Here is a 22,684-nt window from a genome sequence, read left to right on the forward strand (position 1 = left end):
CAAATGGCCTTCATTTTGCCTGTTGAATATCTTATTTACTGCCTCCTTTCCCTTACTATTGGATTCATTTTTGAAAAAAAAATAGTTTTCTCTAGTTTTAATTGTTGTAATAAGTGTTTATGTTTGTATAAATAGTATATTTTTTTTCTTAGTGACTTTTTTTAAGGTTTAATTTTTTTTTTTTTGGTGGCTGCGTTGGGTCTTTGTTGCTGCATGCGGACTTTCTCTAGTTGCGGTGAGTGGGGGCTACTCTTCGTTGCAGTGCGCAGGCTTCTTGTTGCGGTGGCTTCTCTTGTTGTAGAGCATGGGCTCTAGGCATGAGGGCTTCAGTAGTTGCAGCACGTTAGCTCAGTAGTTGTGGCACGTGGGCTCTAGAGCAAAGGTTCAGTAGTTGTGGAGTACGGGCTTAGTTGCTCCATGGCATGTGGGATCTTCCCAGACCAGGGATGGAACCTGTGTCCCCTGCATTGGCAGGCAGATTCTTATCCATTGTGCCACCAGGGAAGTCCTGTATATGTATTTAATTAATAAGTGCTTTCACATATTTTTGTTCACTTGATTGTTTCAATAGCCTAAAGCATTTAAATTAATGAGTGTTATAATGTGATTTCTAGGTATCTGTTAATATTTTTGATTTTATATTATCATAATGTATAACTGATACTGAACTCAGGTTTGGCTACTCATTACACGATAGGCCAGTAAGTCAAGTGACAAGGTGTTCAGTCAAGGAAAGTGACTTTATTCGAAAAAGCCAGCTAACTGAGAAGGAGAAGATGGTGGACTAGCGTCCTTAAAAACGATCTTAACACCTTGGTGCAGGCAAAGAGCTTTTAAAGTCAGTGTGAGGGAGGGTGCTTCCGGGTGCATGAGCAGCTTTTGCACAATTCTCGGATTGGTTGGCATCAAGGTGAAGTTTCAAGCATCACCAGTTTTCTGGGTTCAGCTGGTCTGGGGTCTACATGCTTGCAGTCAGCAGTTTTCATCTGGGGGTCTGCTTCCTATAGAACAACTTAGGAACGTGTGTTAGACCTTTTATCTATATCTTTCAGGGAACTGAGAGTTCGGTGACTCTGCTTTGTGGCTGGTTTATAGTCTAAATTGTTACCAGTTTCCTGGCCCAACAGCTATTCTTTGTTTCTACACCTTCACATTTCCTAATCATTAACTCTTGAGCCAGCCTTTTGAGACTGAGGGGAGGCCTGGGAGCTTTTTACTTCAAAGGACAGGGACACAGGGACTGGTATGCAGTTTCATAACCAGTAATAATTTGCATCTGCATTTTCCTTTATAGTTTTCAAAATATCTATTACTATTATATACTTAATTATTCAATAACAATAGTTAATCCTGTAGGGAAGGAAAAAACTTTTCCTCTACCCTCTTAGGTTCTATGCCTAGTGCCTGCAAATGAAACTGACAAATTACAGATTAACAGGAAAAAAGCCATACATATTTGACTTGATGTTAATATTTAATTTTTTACATACACAGAGTCCCTAATAGAAAAATAAAAATCTAAAGAAGCAGTTAGATGCTGGGGGCTTATATACCCTTTTAACAAAGGTTGATGAATTGTAGAGAAGTGACAAGACAAAGGAAAAGGGGTTTGGGCTTCTAGGGGGTGGTACATTGTGGGAAGGTAGATATATGCTGGAGTTTAATGCAAGTTAAGGTTTCTTTAGTGAGGTTTGTGCACACCCATCTCAATACTGACTTTTTGTCTCCAGTGATAAGAATTGTCCTCCTGCTGTGAGAGACAGGAAGGAGAACACCTTCACAGAGAAATTTATGTCCTGCTTCTAAGCAAATAAGGAGAAAGCAAAGAGCTCTTTCTATGTTTGCTGCTTCCCAATTGGCTTCAGGTCAAAATAATCCTTATGCTAAAGTGGCATATTTTGGTGTAGCATATTCTGATCCCCTTCAATCCAAAATTCAGAAAATAAAAACATTAGTGATAATTATATGACTATAACAACCACTATCTCTTGTCTCCTTTTAAACAAGCCAGTTTAAATTCTCTTTAGCAGGTATTTTATGTAAACGTGTTGGGATTCTGCAACTGTATAGTTTTTTTTGATTATAGGTGAGAGTATCTTAATTTGTAAAAACTCTGAGAAATCAAAAGGTATCGCTCTACTTCAGGGATCTCTAAAACCTGTTCGCAGCTGTTTGCAAAGACAAGAAGGAGAAGTAACTTCGAGCATGATAAGAGCTATTCTGGAGGTAAGAGAGAGTTCACTAAATCACCATTTGCTTTTTTGTTCCTGTAGTACAATGATAGAACTTTAGTATGTGAAAAATCTTAGTTTTGTGTTTCTTTATGAGATTATTTATAGCCTTCCCAAGTCTGAACCTCTTCTACTTTATATAGTTATTTCCTGGAGTTTAATACAGCTAGTGCCATACGAATCTACTTCAAAACAGTGTATTAAATCACAAATGCCAGATGGTTATTTTTTAGATGTTCTTTATTATTTTCTGAATTTAAAAAAATGATGACAGGGCTTCCCTGGTGGCGCAGTGGTTGAGAGTCCGCCTGCCGATGCAGGGGACACGGGTTTGTGCCCCGGTCCGGGAAGATCCCACATGCCGCGGAGCGGCTGGGCCCCTGAGCCGTGGCCGCTGAGCCTGCGCGTTCGGAGCCTGTGCTCCGCAACGGGAGAGGCCACAACAGTGAGAGGCCCGCTTACTGAAAAAAAAAAAAATGATGACAAAAATGGACCATAGTTCCTCCATCCAGATAATACCTGTTGACATTAAAATAAAATTAAATTACAAATACACAATTAGAAGTTGCAAACTTTTACAGACGGAAGTATCTAAAGTGAAAAATAAAGCCTTTTGCTCAGAGTCCTCAAAGGTAACCCCTTTTAACTGTTTCATGTATTCATCCAAAAAAGTTTCTATTCCTATACCAGCATGCCTTGCTGTTGGGTTTCATTGCTGGTGCTGGAGGACTGGTATTGTACTCATTCTCGTTTTTTCCCCTTTAGCTCTGTTTGAAAAAAAAAAAGAAAGTAATTGATAGCACAGGGTAGGTAAGACTGTAGAAAGTAGGCACTCATACAGTGCTGAAACTCTTTTGGAGAGAAACGTGGCCATACCTACTAAGAATTTTTTTAAAAATGCACAAAGACATTTATCCAGCAGATTCACATCTAGGAATTTTACCTAGGGATGTATTTGTGAAATTTCATCAAATTAAAGATACAAGAATGTTTATTATAGCTCTATTGGTAATAAGAAGAAACTGGAAACAACTAAAATACTATTAAAACTAAACAAATCTTGGTAAAACTATGCTTTGCTGTCATTAAAAAGAATGAAATAGCTCTGTTTAGACTGATTTGTTATGTTTCCAGTATACTTTAAATGACAGAAGACAAGGGGCAGATTAGTATATGTAATAGAATAGTTTGAGGAAAATGATATCTATAAGATGCTACTTTCATCTTTTTCTACACTGATTCTCACCCCTCTTCTAGGTGGGGAGTATTCAATGCTTGCATTCATATATGCCCACATATTTAAAAAAGGAAGGATGAGAAGAATTGATTTGGTTCATGGCCATGAACCATCAACACCCCCTTTATATTATATATGTTATATATTTATAGATGTATATTATTTAATTATGTTGTTAATTCCACATTTCAGATAGATAATGATTCATTTATTTTCATTTATGAGAACATGCTATATCTACTTTTAAGGAAAACTTTTCATGTTGTCAGTAGGTGTTATCTACCTTTGTAATGAATGATGGTGGAAGAGTTAATAAAGAGTCTCTACATTAAGATGCTGATAATATTTTAAGGGAACAAAGTTATTTCTTTTATATTTTGAGGACCTATGTGTCTTATTAAAAAGTTACAGAATATTTCAAACCTCTTGTCTCAGATAATAGTTGGTGGCGTGGCAAGTACATCACAGGACATACAAACTTATGCTTCTTGCACATTTTTGGCTGCAAGTATGAAAGAAGGGAAGCAGGGAATTCAGAAAAATAAAGATGCTGTTCAACTTGGAGCAATTGAGGCCTGTGTAATGTGGCTACTAGAAAATGAATTCATCCAGATTACTGAAGCTAGTGATGGAACAGAAGGTAAATTATTCTTAATTGCAGCTTACTCACTTTTTCACCTTTAGTGATTTAGAGTATCTAAGACTGCTTAGTAAAAGGAAATTGACTTTTTCAGCAGTATAAAAGGAAACTGACTTTTCAACTCATTTTTAGTAAATCAGTGCTGTGTTCAGCAACATCAGACAATTAGCATAGAGCCTGCTAATAAATATCCATGCATTGGATTCTGTTTGTAAAATTTATCAGAGCCTTAAAATGTTAATTATAGAATGCCAAAAGACAGCATTTGTTTTATTTTATTTTTAACATTTGGTCCTTTATTTCTCCACCCCCAATCCCAAATCAGGAAGTGTGTATCATCCAACACATCTTGGTTCGGCAACTCTTTCTTCTTCACTTTCTCCAGTTGATACTTTAGATATTTTTGCTGACCTCCAAAGAGCAATGAAGGGCTTTGTTTTAGAAAACGATCTGCATATTGTTTATCTGGTAAGTTCTGCTTTCTTCATTATTATATTTGTGAAAATGGGGAGAAAATACCTATAAGAATCCTGAGCATCAAAGATACCCTAAGGGAATATCTTGCCTGCTTCCCTTGACTAGGGTAGTACTGGTGGGAGTAGAGAAGAAGTAAGAAGAATTGTTGTAAAGTAATAAGCTAAATGTTCTAGTGACCTTTTCAATCTACTTGCCTACTTGTCTTTTTTCTCCAACTTTCTTTCAAAAAGTATTTGAGGTGACGTAAGAACACAGCAAAGGACAATGAGATATCTGGAAATTAAAGATAAGATCATAATGTAAAACTCAAGCAAATGTTGGTACATAAACAAGAACACCATTAAGTCATGTACAGTTGTTGTGCCCAACATTGGTTCTGGGCTGTCTAGCAGCTGTAGCAAAGAGGGAAGCTTTGTTAGTCTCAATATTCATAAGATAAAAAACAAAAAAATTTAGGAGAAGCATTGCATTTTATTGCCTAAGAGAAATGTCTTATAAAGATACTATGGGACTTAGATTCTTGATAAAATATTTATAGTAAATGCAATTAGGAATTTTAAAAGTTTGTCTACATTAGGTAATCTTTTATAAATGTTATTTCTTATAACAAATATTTTTGATAAGAATTGAGTAAAATAAAGTTTGAGATCATATTCTCTGGGAAGAACCTGACTGGAAATAAATACTTAATTTTGCAATTAAGAGCAGATGTAGGGACTGGTGTAAGCAAGATGGTGGTATAGGAGATCCCTGGCTCTAGTCCTCATCAAAAATACAGATTAGCAACTATTCATAGTCAAGAATGCCTTTCTGAAAATCCCAGAACCTCGTGGTGAGGTTAAAACACTCTCTTAGAGCACAAAAACTGAGAGAGGCCACATTAGAACACTAAGAACAGTGGTTTCACTTTGACTCTGTTGCCCCTCCTTCAAGCAAGCACAGTGCCACACTGAGGCATCCAGTTTCTCCAGTGGGGTGAAGAGAGTCAAGGTAGTCATCCAGTTTCCTCAGCATTATGGAGTATTCCCTGGGAAGGTCACTTCTGTCTCGCCTCATGGAGAACCCTGGGAGAATTGACAAGGCTGGACCACCAAGGGTCAGCTAGTAACAAAAAAGTGGGCGGGGCTCACAGTGACCAGTGTGTGGATCATGGCAGTGGCTCTGCATCTCTCCTGGCCACCTCACCCAATCAGAGAGGCCAGTAAGCGATTCCACTCACTGTGGCATCAGAATGATGTCCCCGTCTGGCCAGGAAGCAGGGTGAGCAGTTCTGCCCAGCTGGCATCCCTGGCTAGTGGCCTGTGCATAATCCTCAATGTATATTTATACATTTTTATTTTTTATAATTTTGGGAGAATTTGTGGAGGGAAAAAGTAGTAACAGAGCCAGATTAAGAATGTGATTTATGAGCTCTTAATAAAGGTCATAATAAAAACCTTTTAATTAAAAAAAAAAAAAAAGAGAGCCAAGCCAGCAGCCCCACCAGACTGCAGAGCTTGCTTGCAGTCTTGCCTGACCAGGGACCCTGACTGTGGAACATAGCCTGGAGTCCTGCATGAACACAGAGTTCATCCTGTGGGCACACCCAACTGTGGAGCACAGTCTCTGTCTACACCTGAACATGGAATCCAGCTAATAGCACCAACCAGCCAGGGAGTACAGTTTGTTCCTGCCTGACCAGAGAACCCAAGCAGCAGCCCTACCCAACCTCAGAGCTCAGCCAGTGGTCATGCCTATCCATGGACCCCAGCTAGCAGTTCCACCTGACCAGGCAGCTCAGGCAGTGGTCCTGCCTGAATGCAGAGCTGAGCCAGTGGCCCCACCCAACCAGAGGCCCTGCCTGCCCTCCTATGGACTCTAGCAGCTGGCCCTTTCTAGAGCCCCAAGCTAGCCTGACTAGTGAAGGTCTTTCTCTGCCAGAGCAAATGTGAGGATTGGAAGAGGAGACTGCTTCCTCAAATGCACAGACACCAACACCAGAATGCAAGAATAATGAAGAATCAGGGAAACATGACACCACCAAAGAAACTAATAAAGCTCCAATAACCAAACTTAAAGAAATAGAGATCTATGAACTGACTGACCAAGAATTCAGACTAATCCTTTTAATGAAGTTCAGTTACTACAAGAAAACACAGATAGGCAACAGAACAAAATAAAACAATACATGAACATAATGAGAAGTTCAACAAAGAAACAGAAACCGTTTTTAAAAAGCCCCCCAAGCCCCCTAAAACCCAGAAATCCCAGAGCTGAAGAATACAATGAGTGATCTGTAAAATTCAATAGAGAGCTTCAAAAGCAGACTTGATCAAGCAGAAGAAGGAATCAGTGAACTCAAAGATAGGTCATTTGAAATTATGCATCCAGAGGAGGGGGGGTGGGGGTTGGGGGGATGGAAAGAATGAAGAGTGAAAAAACCCTGCAAGACTTACGGGATGCCGTCATATACATTATTGAAGTCCAAGATGGAGAAGAGAGAGAGAAAATGGCAGAAAGTCTATTTAAAGAAATAATGGCTAAAAACATGCCAAATATGGCGAGAGATATGGACATGAAGCTAAAAGGACCCCAAACAGGTACAACCCCAAAATGACTTCATCTAGACACAACAAACTGTCAAAAATCCAAGAATCAGAATTTTGAAAGCAACAAGAGAAAAGACTCTTGTCATGTACAAGGAAACCTCAAAAGGCCATTAGTGGATTTCTTAGCAAAAACTTTCCAGAGAGAATGGTATGATATATTGAAAATATTTAAAGAAGAAAACTGCCAACTAAGAATGCTATACCAAGTAGTTCTGTCCTTCAGAAATGAAGGTAAGATAAAGACTTTCCCAAACAAACAAAAGGTGAGGAAATTCATCACCACTGAACGTGCATTATAATAAATGTTAAAAGGAGTTCTTCAAGCTGAAATGAAAGGATGCTAATTAACAGTGTAAAAACATATGAATGTATAAAACTCACTGGTAAAGGTAAATTTATAATCAGATTCAGACTCCTGAATGTAATGGTGGTATGCAAATCACTTTTATATAAAAGTTAAAGACAAACATTGAAAATAACTATAATTACAATAATTTGTTAATAGATACATAAGATAAAATGTAAATTGTAATATTAAAGGCATAAAATATGAGGGGATGGAGAAGTAAAAGCATAGAGTTTTTGTATAGCATCGAAATTAAGTTGTTATAGCTTAAAATAGGATTTTATAACTATGTATACAATAGAATATCATTCAGCCATAAAAAACAAGGAAACCTTGCTATTTGTGACAACATGGATTAACGTGGAGGGTGTTGTACTAAGTGTAATAAGCCAGACAGAGAAAGAAAAATTTTGTATGGTCTCGCTAATGGAGAATCGGAAAAGTTGAACTCAGAAACAAAGGGGAATGGTGGTTGCCAGGGGCTGGGGTATGGGGGACATGGGGAGGTGTTGGTCAAAGGGTACAAACTTTCAGTTAAAGGCATACCTCCTCGTTTTATTGCACTTTGCTCTGCTTCATTGCGCTTTGTAGATACTGCATCTGTTTTTTAGAAATTGAAGTTTTGTAGTAACCCCACATTAAACAAGTCTTTTGGTGCCATTTTTCGAACATCATTACTTTTATTTTTTATAACTAAAAATTTTATTTTTATTTATTTATTTTTGGCTGTGCCTTGCGGCTTGAGGGATCTTACCTTGCGGCTTGTGGGATCTTAGTTCCCCCACCAGGGAGCGAACCCCGGCCCTCAGCAGTGAGAGCATGGAGTCCCAACCACTGGACCGCCAGGGAATTCCCTTACAGCATTATTTTTAGATTAAGATGTGTGCATGGTTTTTTTAGACATAATACTATTGCATACTTAAGAGACTACTTTTATATGCACTGTTAAACCAAAACATAACTTTTATATGCACTGGGAAACCAAAAAACTTGTGTGGCTCACTTTATTATGATAATTGCTTTATTGTAATGGTTTTTTTTGTTGTTTTATTTTGTTTTTTTACATCTTTATTGAAGTATAATTGCTTTACAATGCTGTGTTAGTTTCTGCTTTATAACAAAGTGAATCAGTTATACATATACATATGTTCCCATATCTCTTCCGTCTTGTGTCTCCCTCCCTTCCACCCTCCTATCCCACCCCTCTAGGTAGTCACAAAGCACTGAGTTGATCTCCCTGTGCTATGTGGCTGCTTCCCACTGGCTATTTTACATTTGGTAGTGTATATATGTCCATGCCACTCTCTCACTTTGTCACAGCTTACCCTTCCCCCACCCCATATCCTCAAGTCCATTCTCTAGTAGGTCTGTGTCTTTATTCCTGTCTTACCCCTAGGTTCTTCATGACATTTTTTTTTTTAGATTTCATATATATGTGTTAGCATATGGTATTTGTCTTTCTCTTTCTGACTTACTTCACTCTGTATGACAGACTCTTGGTCCATCCACCTCACTACAAATAACTCAATTTCGTTTCTTTTTATGGCTGAGTAATATTCCATTGTATATATGTGCCACATCTTCTTTATCCATTCATCTGTTGATGGACACTTAGGTTGCTTCCATGCCCTGGCTATTGTAAGTAGAGCTGCAATGAATATTTTGGTACATGACTCTTTTTGAATTATGGTTTTCTCAGGGTATATACCCAGTAGTGGGATTGCTGGGTCATATGGTAGCTCTATTTGCAGTTTTTTAAGGAACCTCCATACTGTTCTCCATAGTGGCTGTACCAATTCACATTCCCACCAGCAGTGCAAGAGCGTTCCCTTTTCTCCACACCCTCTCCAGCATTTATTGTTTCTAGATTTTTTGATGATGGCCATTCTGACTGGTGTGAGATGATATCTCATTGTAGTTTTGGTTTGCATTTCTCTAATGATTAATGATGTTGAGCATTGTTTCATGTGTTTGTTGGCAGTCTGTATATCTTCTTTGGAGAAATGTCTATTTAGGTCTTCTGCTCATTTTTGGATTGGGCTGTTTGGTTTTTGGTTATTGAGCTGCATGAGCTGCTTGTAAATTTTGGAGATTAATCCTTTGTCAGTTGCTTCATTTGCAAATATTTTCTCCCATTCTTAGGGTTGTCTTTTGGTCTTGTTTATGGTTTCCTTTGCTGTGCAAAAGCTTTGACGTTTCATTAGGTCCCATTTGTTTATTTTTGTTTTTATTTCCATTTCTCTAGGAGGTGGGTCAAAAAGGATCTTGCTGTGATTTATGTCATAGAGTGTTCTGCCTGTGTTTTCCTCTAAGAGTTTGATAGTTTCTGGCCTTACATTTAGATCTTTAATCTATTTTGAGCTTATTTTTGTGTATGGTATTAGGGAATGTTCTAATCTCATACATTTACATGTAGCTGTCCAGTTTTCCCAGCACCACTTACTGAAGAGGCTGTCCTTTCTCCACTGTACATTCCTGCCTCCTTTATCAAAGATAAGGTGACCATATGTGCGTGGGTATCTCTGGGCTTTCTGTCAGGTTCCATTGATCAATATTTCTGTTTTTGTGCCAGTACCATACTGTCTTGATTACTGTAGCTTTGTAGTATAGTCTGAAGTCAGAGAGTGTGATTCCTCCAGCTCCGTTGTTCTTTCTCAATATTGCTCAGGCTATTCGGGGTCTTTTGTGTTTCCATACAAATTGTGAAATTTTTTGTTCTAGTTCTGTGAAAAATGCCAGTGGTAGTTTGATAGGGATTGCATTGAATCTGTAGATTGCTTTGGGTAGTAGAGTCATTTTCACAATGTTGATTCTTCCCATCCAAGAACATGGTATATCTCTGCATCTATTTCTATCATCTTTAATTTCTTTCATCAGTTTCTTATAATTTTCTGCATACAGATCTTTTGTCTCCTTAGGTAGGTTTATTCCTAGATATTTTATTCTTTTTGTTACAGTGGTAAATGGGAGTGTTTTCTTGATTTCACTTTCAGATTTTTCATCATTAGTGTATAGTAATGCAAGAGATTTCTGTGCATTAAATTTGTATCCTGCTACTTTACCAAATTCATTGATTAGCTCTAGTAGTTCTCTGGTAGCATCTTTAGGATTCTCTCTCTATATATAGTATCATGTCATCTGCAAACAGTGACAGCTTTACTTCTTCTTTTCCGATTTGGATTACTTTTATTTCCTTTTCTTCTCTGATTGCTGTGGCTAAAACTTCCAAAACTATGTTGAATAAGAGTGGTGAGAGTGGGCAACCTTGTCTTTTTCCTGATCTTAGTGGAAATGCTTTCAGTTTTTCACCATTGAGGATGATGTTGGCTGTGGGTTTGTCATATATGGCCTTTATTATGTTGAGGAAATTTCCCTCTCTGCCTACTTTCTGGAGGGTTTTTATGATAAATGGGTGTTGAATTTTGTCAAAAGTTTTTTCTGCATCTATTGAGATGACCACATGGTTTTTCTCCTTCAATTTGTTAATATGGTGTATCACATTGATTGATTTGCGTATATTGAAGAATCCTTGCATTCCTGGAATAAACCCCACTTGATCATGGTGTATGATCCTTTTAATGTGCTGTTGGATTCTGTTTGCTAGTATTTTGTTGAGGATTTTTGCATCTATGTTCATCAGTGATATTGGCCTGTAGTTTTCTTCCTTTGTGACATCCTTGTCTGGTTTTGGTATCAGGGTGATGGTGGCCTTGGAGAATGAGTTTAGGAGTGTTCCTCCCTCTGCTATATTTTGGAAGAGTTTGAGAAGGATAGGTGTTAGCTCTTCTCTAAATGTTTGATGGAATTCACCTGTGAAGCCATCTGGTCCTGGGCTTTTGTTTGTTGGAAGATTTTTAATCACAGTTTCAATTTCAGTGCTTGTGATTGGTCTGTTCATATTTTCTGTTTCTTCCTGATTCAGTCTTGGCAGGTTGTCCATTTCTAAGAATTTGTCCATTTCTTCCAGGTTGTCCATTTTATTGGCATATAGTTGCTTGTAGTAATCTCTCATGATTTTGTATTTCTGCAATGTCAGTTGTTACTTCTCCTTTTTCATTTTTAAATCTATTGATTTGAGTCTTCTCCCTTTTGATGAGTCTGGCTAATGGTTTATCAATTTTGTTTATCTTCTCAAAGAACCAGCTTTTAGTTTTGTTGATCTTTGCTATTGTTTCCTTCATTTCTTTTTCATTTATTTCTGATCTGATCTTTATGATTTCTTTCCTTCTACTAACTTTGGGGTTTTTTTGTTCTTCTTTCTCTAATTGCTTTAGGTGCAAGGTTAGATTGTTTATTCGAGATGTTTCCTGTTTCTTAAGGTAGGATTGTATTGCTATAAACTTCCCTCTTAGAACTGCTTTTGCTGCATCCCATAGGGTTTGGGTTGTCGTGTCTCCACTGTCATTTGTCTCTAGGTATTTTTTGATTTCCTCTTTGATTTCTTCAGTGATCACTTCGTTATTAAGTAGTGAATTGTTTAGCCTCCACGTGTTTGTATTTTTTACAGAACTTTTTCTGTAATTGATATCTAATCTCATAGCGTTGTGGTCGGAAAAGATACTTGATACAATTTCAATTTTCTTAAATTTACCAAGGCTTGATTTGTGGCCCAAGATATGATCTATCCTGGAGAATGTTCCATGAGCACTTGAGAAAAATGTGTATTCTGTTGCTTTTGGATGGAATGTCCTATAAATATCAATTAAGTCCATCTTGTTTAATGTATCATTTAAAGCTTGTGTTTCCTTATTTATTTTCATTTTGGATGATCTGTCCATTGGTGAAAGTGGGGTGTTAAAATCCCCTACTATGAATGTGTTACTGTTGATTTCTCCTTTTATGGCTGTTAGTATTTGCCTTATGTATTGAGGTGCTCCTATATTGGGTGCATAAATATTTACAATTGTTATATCTTCTTCTTGGATCGATCCTTTGATCATTATGTAGTGTCCTTCTTTGTCTCTTGTAATAGTCTTTATTTTAAAGTCTATTTTGTCTGATGTGAGAATTGCTACTCCAGCTTTCTTTTGGTTCCCATTTGCATGGAATATCTTTTTCCATCCCCTCACTTTCAGTCTGTATGTGTCCCTAGGTCTGAAGTGCGTCTCTAGTAGACAGCATATATATGGGTCTTGTTTTTGTATCCATTCAGCCAGTCTGTGTTTGGTGGGAGCATTTAATCCATTTACATTTAAGGTAATTATCAATATGTATGTTCCTATTCCCATTTTCTTAATTGTTTTGGGTTTGTTATTGTAGGTCTTTTCCTTCTCTTGTGTTTCTTGCCTAGAGAAGATCCTTTAGCATTTGTTGTAAAGCTGGTTTGGTGGTGCTGAACTCTCTCAGCTTTTGCTTGTCTGTAAAGGTTTTAATTTCTCCATCAAATCTGAATGAGATCCTTGCTGGGTAGAGTAATCTTGATTGTAGGTTTGTCTCCTTCATCACTTTAAATATGTCCTGCCAGTCCCTTCTGGCTTGCAGAGTTTCTGCTGAAAGATCAGCTCTTAACCTTATGTGATTCCCTTGTGTGTTATTTGTTGTTTTTTCCTTGCTGCTTTTAACATATTTTCTTTGTATTTAATTTTTGATAGCCTGATTAATATGTTTTTTGGCGTGTTTCTCCTTTGATTTATCCTGTATGGGACTCTCTGTGCTTCCTGGAGTTGATTAATTATTTCCTTTCCCATATTAGGGAAGTTTTCTATATAATCTCTTCAAATGTTTTCTCAGTTCCTTTCTTTTTCTCTTCTTCTTCTGGAACCCCTATAATTCGAATGTTGGTGCATTTAATGTTGTCCGAGGTCTCTGAGACTGTCCTCAGTTCTTTTCATTCTTTTTTCTTTATTCTGCTCTGCAGTAGTTATTTCCATTATTTTATCTTCCAGGTCACTTATCCGTTCTTCTGCCTCAGTTATTCTGCTATTGATCCCTTCTAGAGTAGTTTTAATTTCATTTATTGTGTTGTTCATCATTGCTCGTTTCATCTTTAGTTCTTCTAGGTCCTCGTTAAATGTTTCTTGCATTTTCTCTATTCTATTTCCAAGATTTTGGATCATCTTTACTATCATTATTCTGAATTCTTTTTCAGGTAGACTGCCTATTTCCTCTTCATTTGTTAGGTCTGGTGGGTTTTTATCTTGCTCCTTCATCTGCTGTGTGTTTTTCTGTCTTCTCATTTTGCTTATCTTACTGTGTTTGGGGTCTCCTTTTTGCAGGCTGCAGGTTCGTAGTTCCTGTTGTTTTTGGTGTCTTTCCCCAGTGGCTAAAGTTGTTTTAGTGGGCTGTGTAGGCTTCCTGGTGGAGGGGACTAGTGCCTGTGTTGTGGTGGATGAGGCTGGATCTTGTCTTTCTGGTGGGGAGGTCCACGTCTGGTGGTGTGTTTTGGGGTGTCTGTGGACTTATGATTTTAGGCAGCCTCTCTGCTAATGGGTGGGGTTGTGTTCCTGTTTTGCTAGTTGTTTGGCATAGGGTGTCCAGCACTGTAGCTTGCTGGTCGTTGAGTGAAGCTGGGTGTTGGTGTTGAGATGGAGATCTCTGGGAGATTTTCACCATTTGATATTACGTGGAGCTGGGAGGTGTCTTGTGGACCAGTGACCTGAACTTGGCTCTCCCACCTCAGGGGCACAGCACTGACTCCTGGCTGCAGCACCAAGAGCCTTTCATCCACACGGCTCAGAATAAAAGGGAGAAAAAGTAGAAAGAAAGAAAGAGGATAAAATAAAATAAACTAAACTAAGATTAAATAAAATAAAGTTATTAAAATAAAAAATAATTAATGAAGAAAAAAAATTTTTTTAAGTAAAAAAACAAAAGAAAAAATGGACAGATAGACCCCTAGGAAAAATGGTGAAAGCAAAGCTATACAGACAAAATCTCACACAGAAGCATACGCATACACACTCACAAAAAGAGGAAAAGGGGAAAAAATAATAAATCTTGCTCTCAAAGTCCACCTCCTGAATTTGGGATGATTCGTTGTCTATTCAGGTATTCCACAGATGCAGGGTACATCAGGTTGATTGTAGAGATTCAATCCACTGCTCCTGAGGCTGCTGGGAGAGATTTCCCTTTCTCTTTGTTCGCACAGCTCCCGGGGTTCAGCTTTGGATTTGGCCCCGCTTATGCGTGTAGGTCGCCGGAGGGCGTCTGTTCTTCGCTCAGACAGGACAGGGTTAAAGGAGCCGCTGATTCGGGGGCTTTGGCTCACTCAGGCCGGGGGGAGGGAGGGGCACGATGCGGGGCGAGCCTGAGGTGGCAGAGGCCGTCGGGACGTGGCACCAGCCTGAGGTGCGCCGTGCTTTCTCCCGGGAAGTTGTCCCTGAATCCCGGGACCCTGTCAGTGGCGGGCTGCACAGGTTCCCCGGAAGGGAGGTGTGGATAGTGACCTGCGCTCGCACACAGGCTTCTTGGTGGCGGCAGCCGCAGCCTTAGCGTCTCTCATGCCCGTCTCTGGGGTCTGCGCTGCTAGCCACGGCTCGCGCCCGTCTCTGGAGCTCCTTTAAGCAGTGCTCTTAATCCCCTCTCCTCGCACACCAGGAAGCAAAGAGGGAAGAAAAAGTCTCTTGCCTCTTTGGCAGGTCCAGACTTTTCCCCGGACTCCCTCCCAGCTAGCCGTGGTGCAGTAACCCCTTCAGGCTGTGTTCACGCCGCCAGTCCTAGCCAAGCCCTAGCCTCAGCTCCCAGCCCCGCCTGCCCGGCGGGTGAGCAGACAAGCCTCTCGGGCTAGTGAGTGCCAGTCGGCACCGATCCTCTGTGCGGGAATCTCTCCGCTTTGCCCTCTGCACCCCTTTTGCTGTGCTCTCCTCCGTGGCTCCGAAGCTTCCCCACTCCACCACCCGCAGTCTCTGCCCCTGAAGGGGCTTCCTAGTGTGTGGAAACCTTTCCTCCTTCACAGCTCCCTCCCACTGGTGCAGGTCCCTTTCCTATTCTTTTGTCTCTGTTTATTCTTTTTTCTTTTGGCCTACCCAGGTACGTGGGGAGTTTCTTGCCTTTTGGGAGGTCTGAGGTCTTCTGCCAGCGTTCAGTGGGTGTTCTGTAGGAGTTGTTCCACGTGTAGTTGTATTTCTGATGTATCTGTTGGGAGGAAGGTGATCTCCACGTCTTACTCTTCCGCCATCTTCCCCCTCTTCCCTCTATTGTAATGTTTTGAACTGAACCCAGAATATCCCCAATGTATGCCTGTGTAAGATGAATAAGTTCTGGGAATTTAATGTACAGCATAGTGATTTTAGCTAATAATACTGTATTGTATACTTGGAATTTGCTTACGGAGAGAATCTCACCACACACATGCACACAGTGGTAACTATGTGAGGTGATAGATGTGCTAATTAACTTGATTGTGGTAATCATTTCACAGTGAATACATATGTCAAATCAGTATATTGTACACCTTAAATATATGCAATTTCATTTGTCAATTATGCCTCAATAAAGTTGGGAAGGGGGAAAGAGCAAATGCATGTGTTTTGATAGGCAAGAGAGTGGGGGGTAAATTTGAAATTATAAGAATTAGGAAGGCTTATCAAGAAATGTATTTCAATAAAAACACTATATAGAGGCGAGCAGAGGAGAAATTTCTGGACAGGGCCTTCCCTCCGTCCCCCCTTCCAGTGAACATGTGTACTACGTGGGTGATAATGTGTTCAAACTTCTGTGCCTGAGAATGTGTCTAAGAAGAATCTCAAAGCTGGTCTTACCAGTTATCTGGCATGGCCTTATAAATAAGTCTCATTTATTTTACATTGGTTATGATTATGGGCTCTAGAGTCAGACTGCCAGTTTCCTTCTATGAAAATTAGATTTAATGCAAGTTACTAAAATAATTGCTGATAAAACATGTGAGTGAGACTTCTGTAAAGCTCTGAAAAAAAATTATAATCTATATGGGAAAACAACTAGAAGGATACTGTTCACAGAGTATTTTGCAATTTTCTTTAATGTCTAATTTCACTTGACCAAAAGAGTAACTGGATTTATGAGACAATGTATTGTGAGTATGGTTTACATAAGAAAGCCATGGTAAATTCTAATCAATAGACTCACACTCAAAAGACCTTAACCCTATCTCAAAAAATTGCCAAGTTAATGTACATTTATTTTTTTAAATAAAACATTTAAGTTTGCATGTACTATTTTGTTTTTTGAATATTTAAAACATTTATGTGATTCAAAAGTCAGAACTATATAAAAAGGAATACCCAGTGAAGTCTGGCAGCTATATGTCAATGCTCTGCATGCCGTTTCCTCTTACCTTCATAGATAATTGTTTTCATTAGTTTCTGGTGTATGTCTTTTTCATTGTATAAATATTAGCAAGTGCTAATAAATATTAGCAAGTGCTTAGATACAGTCTCACTTTACCTTTCTTATTCAGAGGATAGTATTCTATATACATTACTTTGTACCTCTTTTTCCCCTTTAACAATATATCTAATATATCTTGGAAATCACTCTTTGTCAGCTCATGGGATTTTTATTCTTTTTATATCTGTATAACCCCATTGTGTATGTGGATAATCCATTGTTTATTCAGTCAGTTCTCTGATGGATATTTGAGTTGTTCCCAGTATTTTGGTATGGCAAATGATGCTGCAGTGAGTAACTTTGGCATATATTATTGTTTAGTTTAGTTTTGATGGAGGTGTATCTTTGCAAAAGAATCCTAGAAGTATGATTGCTGGGTCAAGTGTAAAGACATAGGTGATTTTGGTTTTGCATTGCCCTCTATAGCATTTATATCATTTTCCAGTTTTACCAGTGCTATATGAGAGTGGTTATTTTCCCACAACCTCATAAATAAAATTATATTGTCAAGCTTTTATATTTTTGAGTGTACTTTTAATTTACACTTTTTATTATGAATAAATTTGAACATTTTTTCTATATGTTTAAGGTAGTATTCTTTTATTTTCTATGAGTTGTCCATGTCTTTTGCACATTTTTCTATTGTATTTTTGGTCTTTTTCTTAAGTTTTAACAATTCTTTTACATATATTAGGGAGAGTAGTTCTTTGTGGTATAAATATTTTTCTCCTAGTTTTTCACTTGGCTTTTGACTTTGTTTATTGTGTGTTTTGTATAGCATTTAAAAAAAAATGTAGTTGAATTTTGAACTTTAGAATCAGTGAGAAATGCTTTTCTTGTTCTGAGATTATAAATTCTCTCACATTTTCTTCAAGTAATTATATGATTGTAGTCCCTCTCTTTTGCGCTCTATTCCATTTAGAGTTTATTCTAATATATGGTTCTTCAATTTTATCTTTTTTCATAATGGCTATCTGTAGTCACATCTTTATTTATTAAAAAGATTTGTTTACACACAGTGACTGAAAAATTTTCTTCAGCTTTCATTTAACTTTTTTCTCCAATTTTTATGTACTAATTTGCATTTGTGTTTAGACGCATTTCTAATTTCCATTTGTTGTTGGGTATATTTCTATTTCATTTGTTGACCTGACAACAGACCAATTTTACCAATATGTACACTACTACCTCTGTTTTAATTAAAAGCTTTTGTTGTATTATCTAGTAGGGTTAGTTTCATTGCTCTCCTTTTTTAGTGTTCATAGGTATTCTTGCTTACCTCCCTTTTCATATATCGCTTAGAATTAACTTGGTATTTTCATTGGTATTGTTAAATTTATACATTAACATGGAGGAGAACTGACTGACATCCTTTTTAATTTGATTGGTCTTATTTATGAAAAGAGATGTTTTTCTATTTCTTTGAGTCTACTTTGGGGCTTTCAGGAGTGTTCTGAAAATTTTCTCATAGGGAATTTGAGTTTTCTTTAAATAGCTGTGTTGCAATACAATTCACATAGTATATAATTTAAGGTGTACAAGTCAATGATTTTTAGTATGTTCACAGAGTTGTGCAGTCATCAACATCTAATTTCAGAACATTTTCATCATCTCAGAAAGAAACCCTGTACCCATTAGCAGTCACTCCCCATTTTCCTTCAACCTCCTCATCTTCCCCTACCCCTGAGCAACCACCAGTGTGATTTCTGTTTTTCTATAGACTTTCTATTCTATTCTTATTCATATAAATGGAATTATATAATATGTGGTCTTTTATGGCTGGTTTCTTTCACTTAGCATAATGTTTTCAAGGTTCATCCATGTTTTATCATGTATCAGTTCTTAAGTCCTTTATATTGCAGAATAATATTTCATTGTAGAGATGTACTACATCTTTATCCATTCATCAAAATGATGGACATTTGATATGTTTTTACTTTTTGACTATTATGAGTAATGCTGCTGTTAACATTCATATTCAAGTTTTCGTGGACATATGTTTTGGATTCTCTTAGGTATATTTCTAGAATTAGAACTGCTGGATCATATGGTAACTCTAATTTTAACATTTTGAGGAGCTTCCAAAGTCCTAAAAAGCAGCTGCATAATTTTACATTACCATAAGCAATGTACAAGGGTTCACATTTCTCCACATCTCTCCAATGCTTGTTTTTATCTGTCTTTTTAAGTATATCCTTATGGGCTTGAAGTGCTATCTCATTATAGTTTGAATTTGTATTTCCCTAATGGGTAGTGACGTTGAACACCTTTCCATCTGTTTCTTGACCACATGAATATCTATCTTCCTTAGAAAAATATCTACTCAGATCCTTTGCCCATTTTTAAATTGGGTTATTTATCATTTTATTATTGAGTTGTAAGAGTTCTTTATATATTCTGGATACAAGTCTCTTATGAGATATATGATATGGAAATATTTTCTTGCATTCTGTGGGATGTCTTTTCAAGTTTTTGATTATGTCTTTTGAAGCACAAAGATTTTTAATTTTGATGACAATTAACAATGTTAAGTCTTCCAGTTAGTGTACATGGCTGTCTTCACATTTGTGTAGGTCTTTAATTTCTTTCAACAGTTTTTATAGTTTTCAGAGTACAAGTTTTATATGTCTTTTGTTAAACTTATTCTTAAACATTTTATTGTTTTTAATGCTATTGTAAATGGAATTCCTTTGTTAATTTTCTTTTCAGATTGTTTATTGAAATGTATGAACAATTTTTTAATATTTTGATCTTGTATGCTGCAGCCTATTAAACTTGTTCATTAATTTTAATAGTATTTTGGTGGATTCCTTAGGATTTTCTATATACAAGTTCATATCATTTGCAAATAGAGGTAGTTTTGCTTCTTCCTTTCCACTATAGATGAATTTTATTTCTTTTTCTTGACCTGTCTGGAATCTCTAGTTAAATACGAATAGAGATAGTGAGAGCAGACATCTTTGTCTTGTTCCTGATCTTAGAGGGAAAGTGTTCAGGCTTTCACCATCAAGTATGATGTTAGCTGTGGATTTTTTGCACATAGCCTTTATCAGGTTGAGGAATTTACCTTCTATTCCTAGATTGTTGAATTTTTTTAATCACAAAAAGGTGTTAGATTTTGTGACGTGCTTTTTCTGCATCTATTGAGATCATCATGGGATTTTTGTCCATTATTCTATTGATATTACATTATTTGATTTTCAGATATGATATTAATCTTGAATTTTCTGGGTAAATCTCACTTGATCATGTTGTATAGTACTATTTACATGTTGCTAGATTTGGTTTGCTGGTATTTTGTTGAGGATTGTTGCATCTACATTCTTAAGACACATTGGTCTGTAGTTCTTTACTCTCATGATGATTTTGTGTGGTTTTGAGGTAGTGAATGAATTAGGAAGTGTTCCTCTCTCTTTTTGGAAGAAATTGTGAAGGATTGCTGTTAATTATTTAAACATTTGGTAATAGATTTCACCAGTCAAGCCATTTGGGCTTAGACATTTCTTTGGAGTACATTTTTTGATTACTAATTCAGTCTCTATTCTTGTTTTAGGTCTATTTAGATTTTCTATTTTTTCTTGAATCAGTTTTGGTAGTTGGTATGTTTCCAGGAATTTGTCCATTTCATCTAGGTTATCTAGTTTGTTGGTATTCAATTGTTCATAGTATTTTTTTATGATTCTTTTTATTTCTATAAGGCAGTAGTAGTGTCCCCTCTTCCATTCCTGATTTTAGTAATTTGAGTATTCTCTCTTTTTCTTGATCAATCTAGCTAAAGGTTTCAGTATTGTTTCAAAGAACTGTTAACAATACTTAAATAAGGAAGCCTGTCTTAGCAGCTTATGTAAGCAAACAAGAACTTAAGCCTTAGTCAATGCACTTGAATCCAAGAAAGTGAAACTTGAGAACAACCAATCACAAAAAGCCAACTATGTTCTCCCAAATAAGGCAACTGCTGAAGCTATAACCAGTCCTGTAATTGCTTTGATTTTCTTCAGCATCTTCTCTTTAAAAACTTTGCCCCTAGCTCCTGTCATTAGAGGACTCCTAACTGCCTTTGGTTTGGCACTGCCCAATTCTAATTGGTGCGTGCTCAAATAAACTCTTGAAAATTTTAATGTGTTTCAGTTTACCTTTTAACAGAACCTATTTTGGGTAGGTTGATTTTCTCTGTTATTTTTTACTCTGTTTCATTAATTTCTGCTCTTTATAGTTTTTTTTTTTTTCCTTCTTGCTTTGGCTTTCCTTTGCCCTTCAATTTGCAGTGTCTTAAGGTGGAAGATTAGGATATTGATTTTAGATCTTTATTCTTTTTTAGTATAGGCATTTATAACTATAAATTTCTTTCAAAGCACTACTTTCACTGTATCCCATAAATTTTGGTATTTTATGTTTTCATTTTTTATCTTCATCTGTTTCAAGGTAGTTTTTAATTTCAATTGTGATTTCTTCTCTGACCCATTGTTATTTAGTAGCATCTTGTTTAATTTCTACATTGTGAATTTCCAAAATTTTTTAAAATTTATTTTTAATTTCATTCCATTGTCAGAAAACATATTTCACATGATTTCAATCCTTTTACATTTATTGAGGCTTGTTTTATTGCCTAGTAGATGGTCTGTCCTGGAAAATGTTCTATGTGGCCTCAAGAAGAATGTGCATTCTGCTGTTGCTGGTTGAAGTTCTACAGATGTCTGTTAGGTCTAGTTGATTTACTGTATCGTTTTCACCTTCTATTTCCTGTTGATCTTCTTAGTTCTTCTTTCCACTGTTGAAAGTGAGGGTATTTAAATCTTCAACTCTTATTTTTGAATTGTCTGTTTCTTCATTTCTGTCAAGTTTTGTTCATGTGTTTCAGAACCCTGTATGTATTTACAGTTGTTATGTTTGTTTGTTGGATGGGTCCTGTTGTCATTATAAAATATTCCTCTTCTGTGAACTTTTTTTTAGAAGTCTATTTTATCTGATATTAGTCTAGTTACTCTGGCTTTGTTATAGTTGTGGCTTGCATATTTTCACTTCCTTTTACTTTTGACCTGTTGTATTTTTGAATCTGTAATGTGTCTCTTATAGACAGCATATAGTTGGATTCTGGTTTTTTTCTTATCCAATCTGTCGATCTCTGTCTTTGATAGATTATTTAGTCCATTTGCATTTCATGTTACTATTGATGTAGTTGGATTTACATCTTCCACATTTTGTCTGTTTTCTATATATCTCACGTCTTCTTTTGTTCTCTTGTACTTTTACTGATTTCTTTTGAATTAAGCAAAACTTTCTAGTATAACATTTAAATTTCTTTACTTTTTCTCTATATTTTTTGAAGTTATTTTCCCAGTAATTACTCAAGGGGTTAGCATATACAGCTTAAAATTTATACTTACTTAATCCCATTGAGATATAGAAACAATATTCTTGTATAGCTGTATTCCTATTCCTTTTTTTTTTTCTTTTTGGTGCTATTAGTGTTATACATGTTACATCTAATCTACATGTGTTACAAACCCAACAATACATTGTTATAATTGTTATTTTATACAATTTTATGTCTTTAAAGAAGCTGAGAGTAGAAAGGAGAGCAAATGTATACATATAAAATTTGTTATATTTACATTTTTATTTAAGATTTGTGCTTCCCTTTTTTTGTTTCTATGGATTTAGTTACTCTCTCTTGTTATTTCCTACTTCAATATAGCTTTGCTCCCATCTGCCTCCTTTGGGCTATTATTGTCAAACATTTTGTATTTTTATATGTTTTATACATACTGTTTTGTACAGTTGCTTTTTAAAGTCAGTCAAGAGAAGAAAAGAGGGGAAATATGCAATAATACTGTCTTTACAAGTACCCATGCAATTACC

The 22,684-nt window shown here is 36.7% G+C and overlaps 1 protein-coding gene across 6 annotated transcripts in view; it reads left to right on the plus strand.

The window, feature by feature from the left end:
- POLQ (DNA polymerase theta) overlaps positions 1 to 22,684 on the plus strand; it is a 115,712-nt gene that overhangs the window by 23,678 nt on the left and 69,350 nt on the right. For all 6 annotated transcript variants that reach the window (XM_079922713.1, XM_079922714.1, XM_079922716.1 and 3 more), the window contains 3 exons: positions 2,087 to 2,226; positions 3,904 to 4,108; positions 4,434 to 4,576. In XM_079922713.1, the coding sequence (XP_079778839.1) occupies positions 2,087 to 2,226; positions 3,904 to 4,108; positions 4,434 to 4,576 (488 nt within the window). The remainder of the gene's footprint in view (positions 1 to 2,086; positions 2,227 to 3,903; positions 4,109 to 4,433; positions 4,577 to 22,684) is intronic.

This window comes from Stenella coeruleoalba (assembly GCF_951394435.1).
Source record: "Stenella coeruleoalba genome assembly, chromosome: 5".
Classification (NCBI taxonomy): Eukaryota; Metazoa; Chordata; class Mammalia; order Artiodactyla; family Delphinidae; genus Stenella; species Stenella coeruleoalba.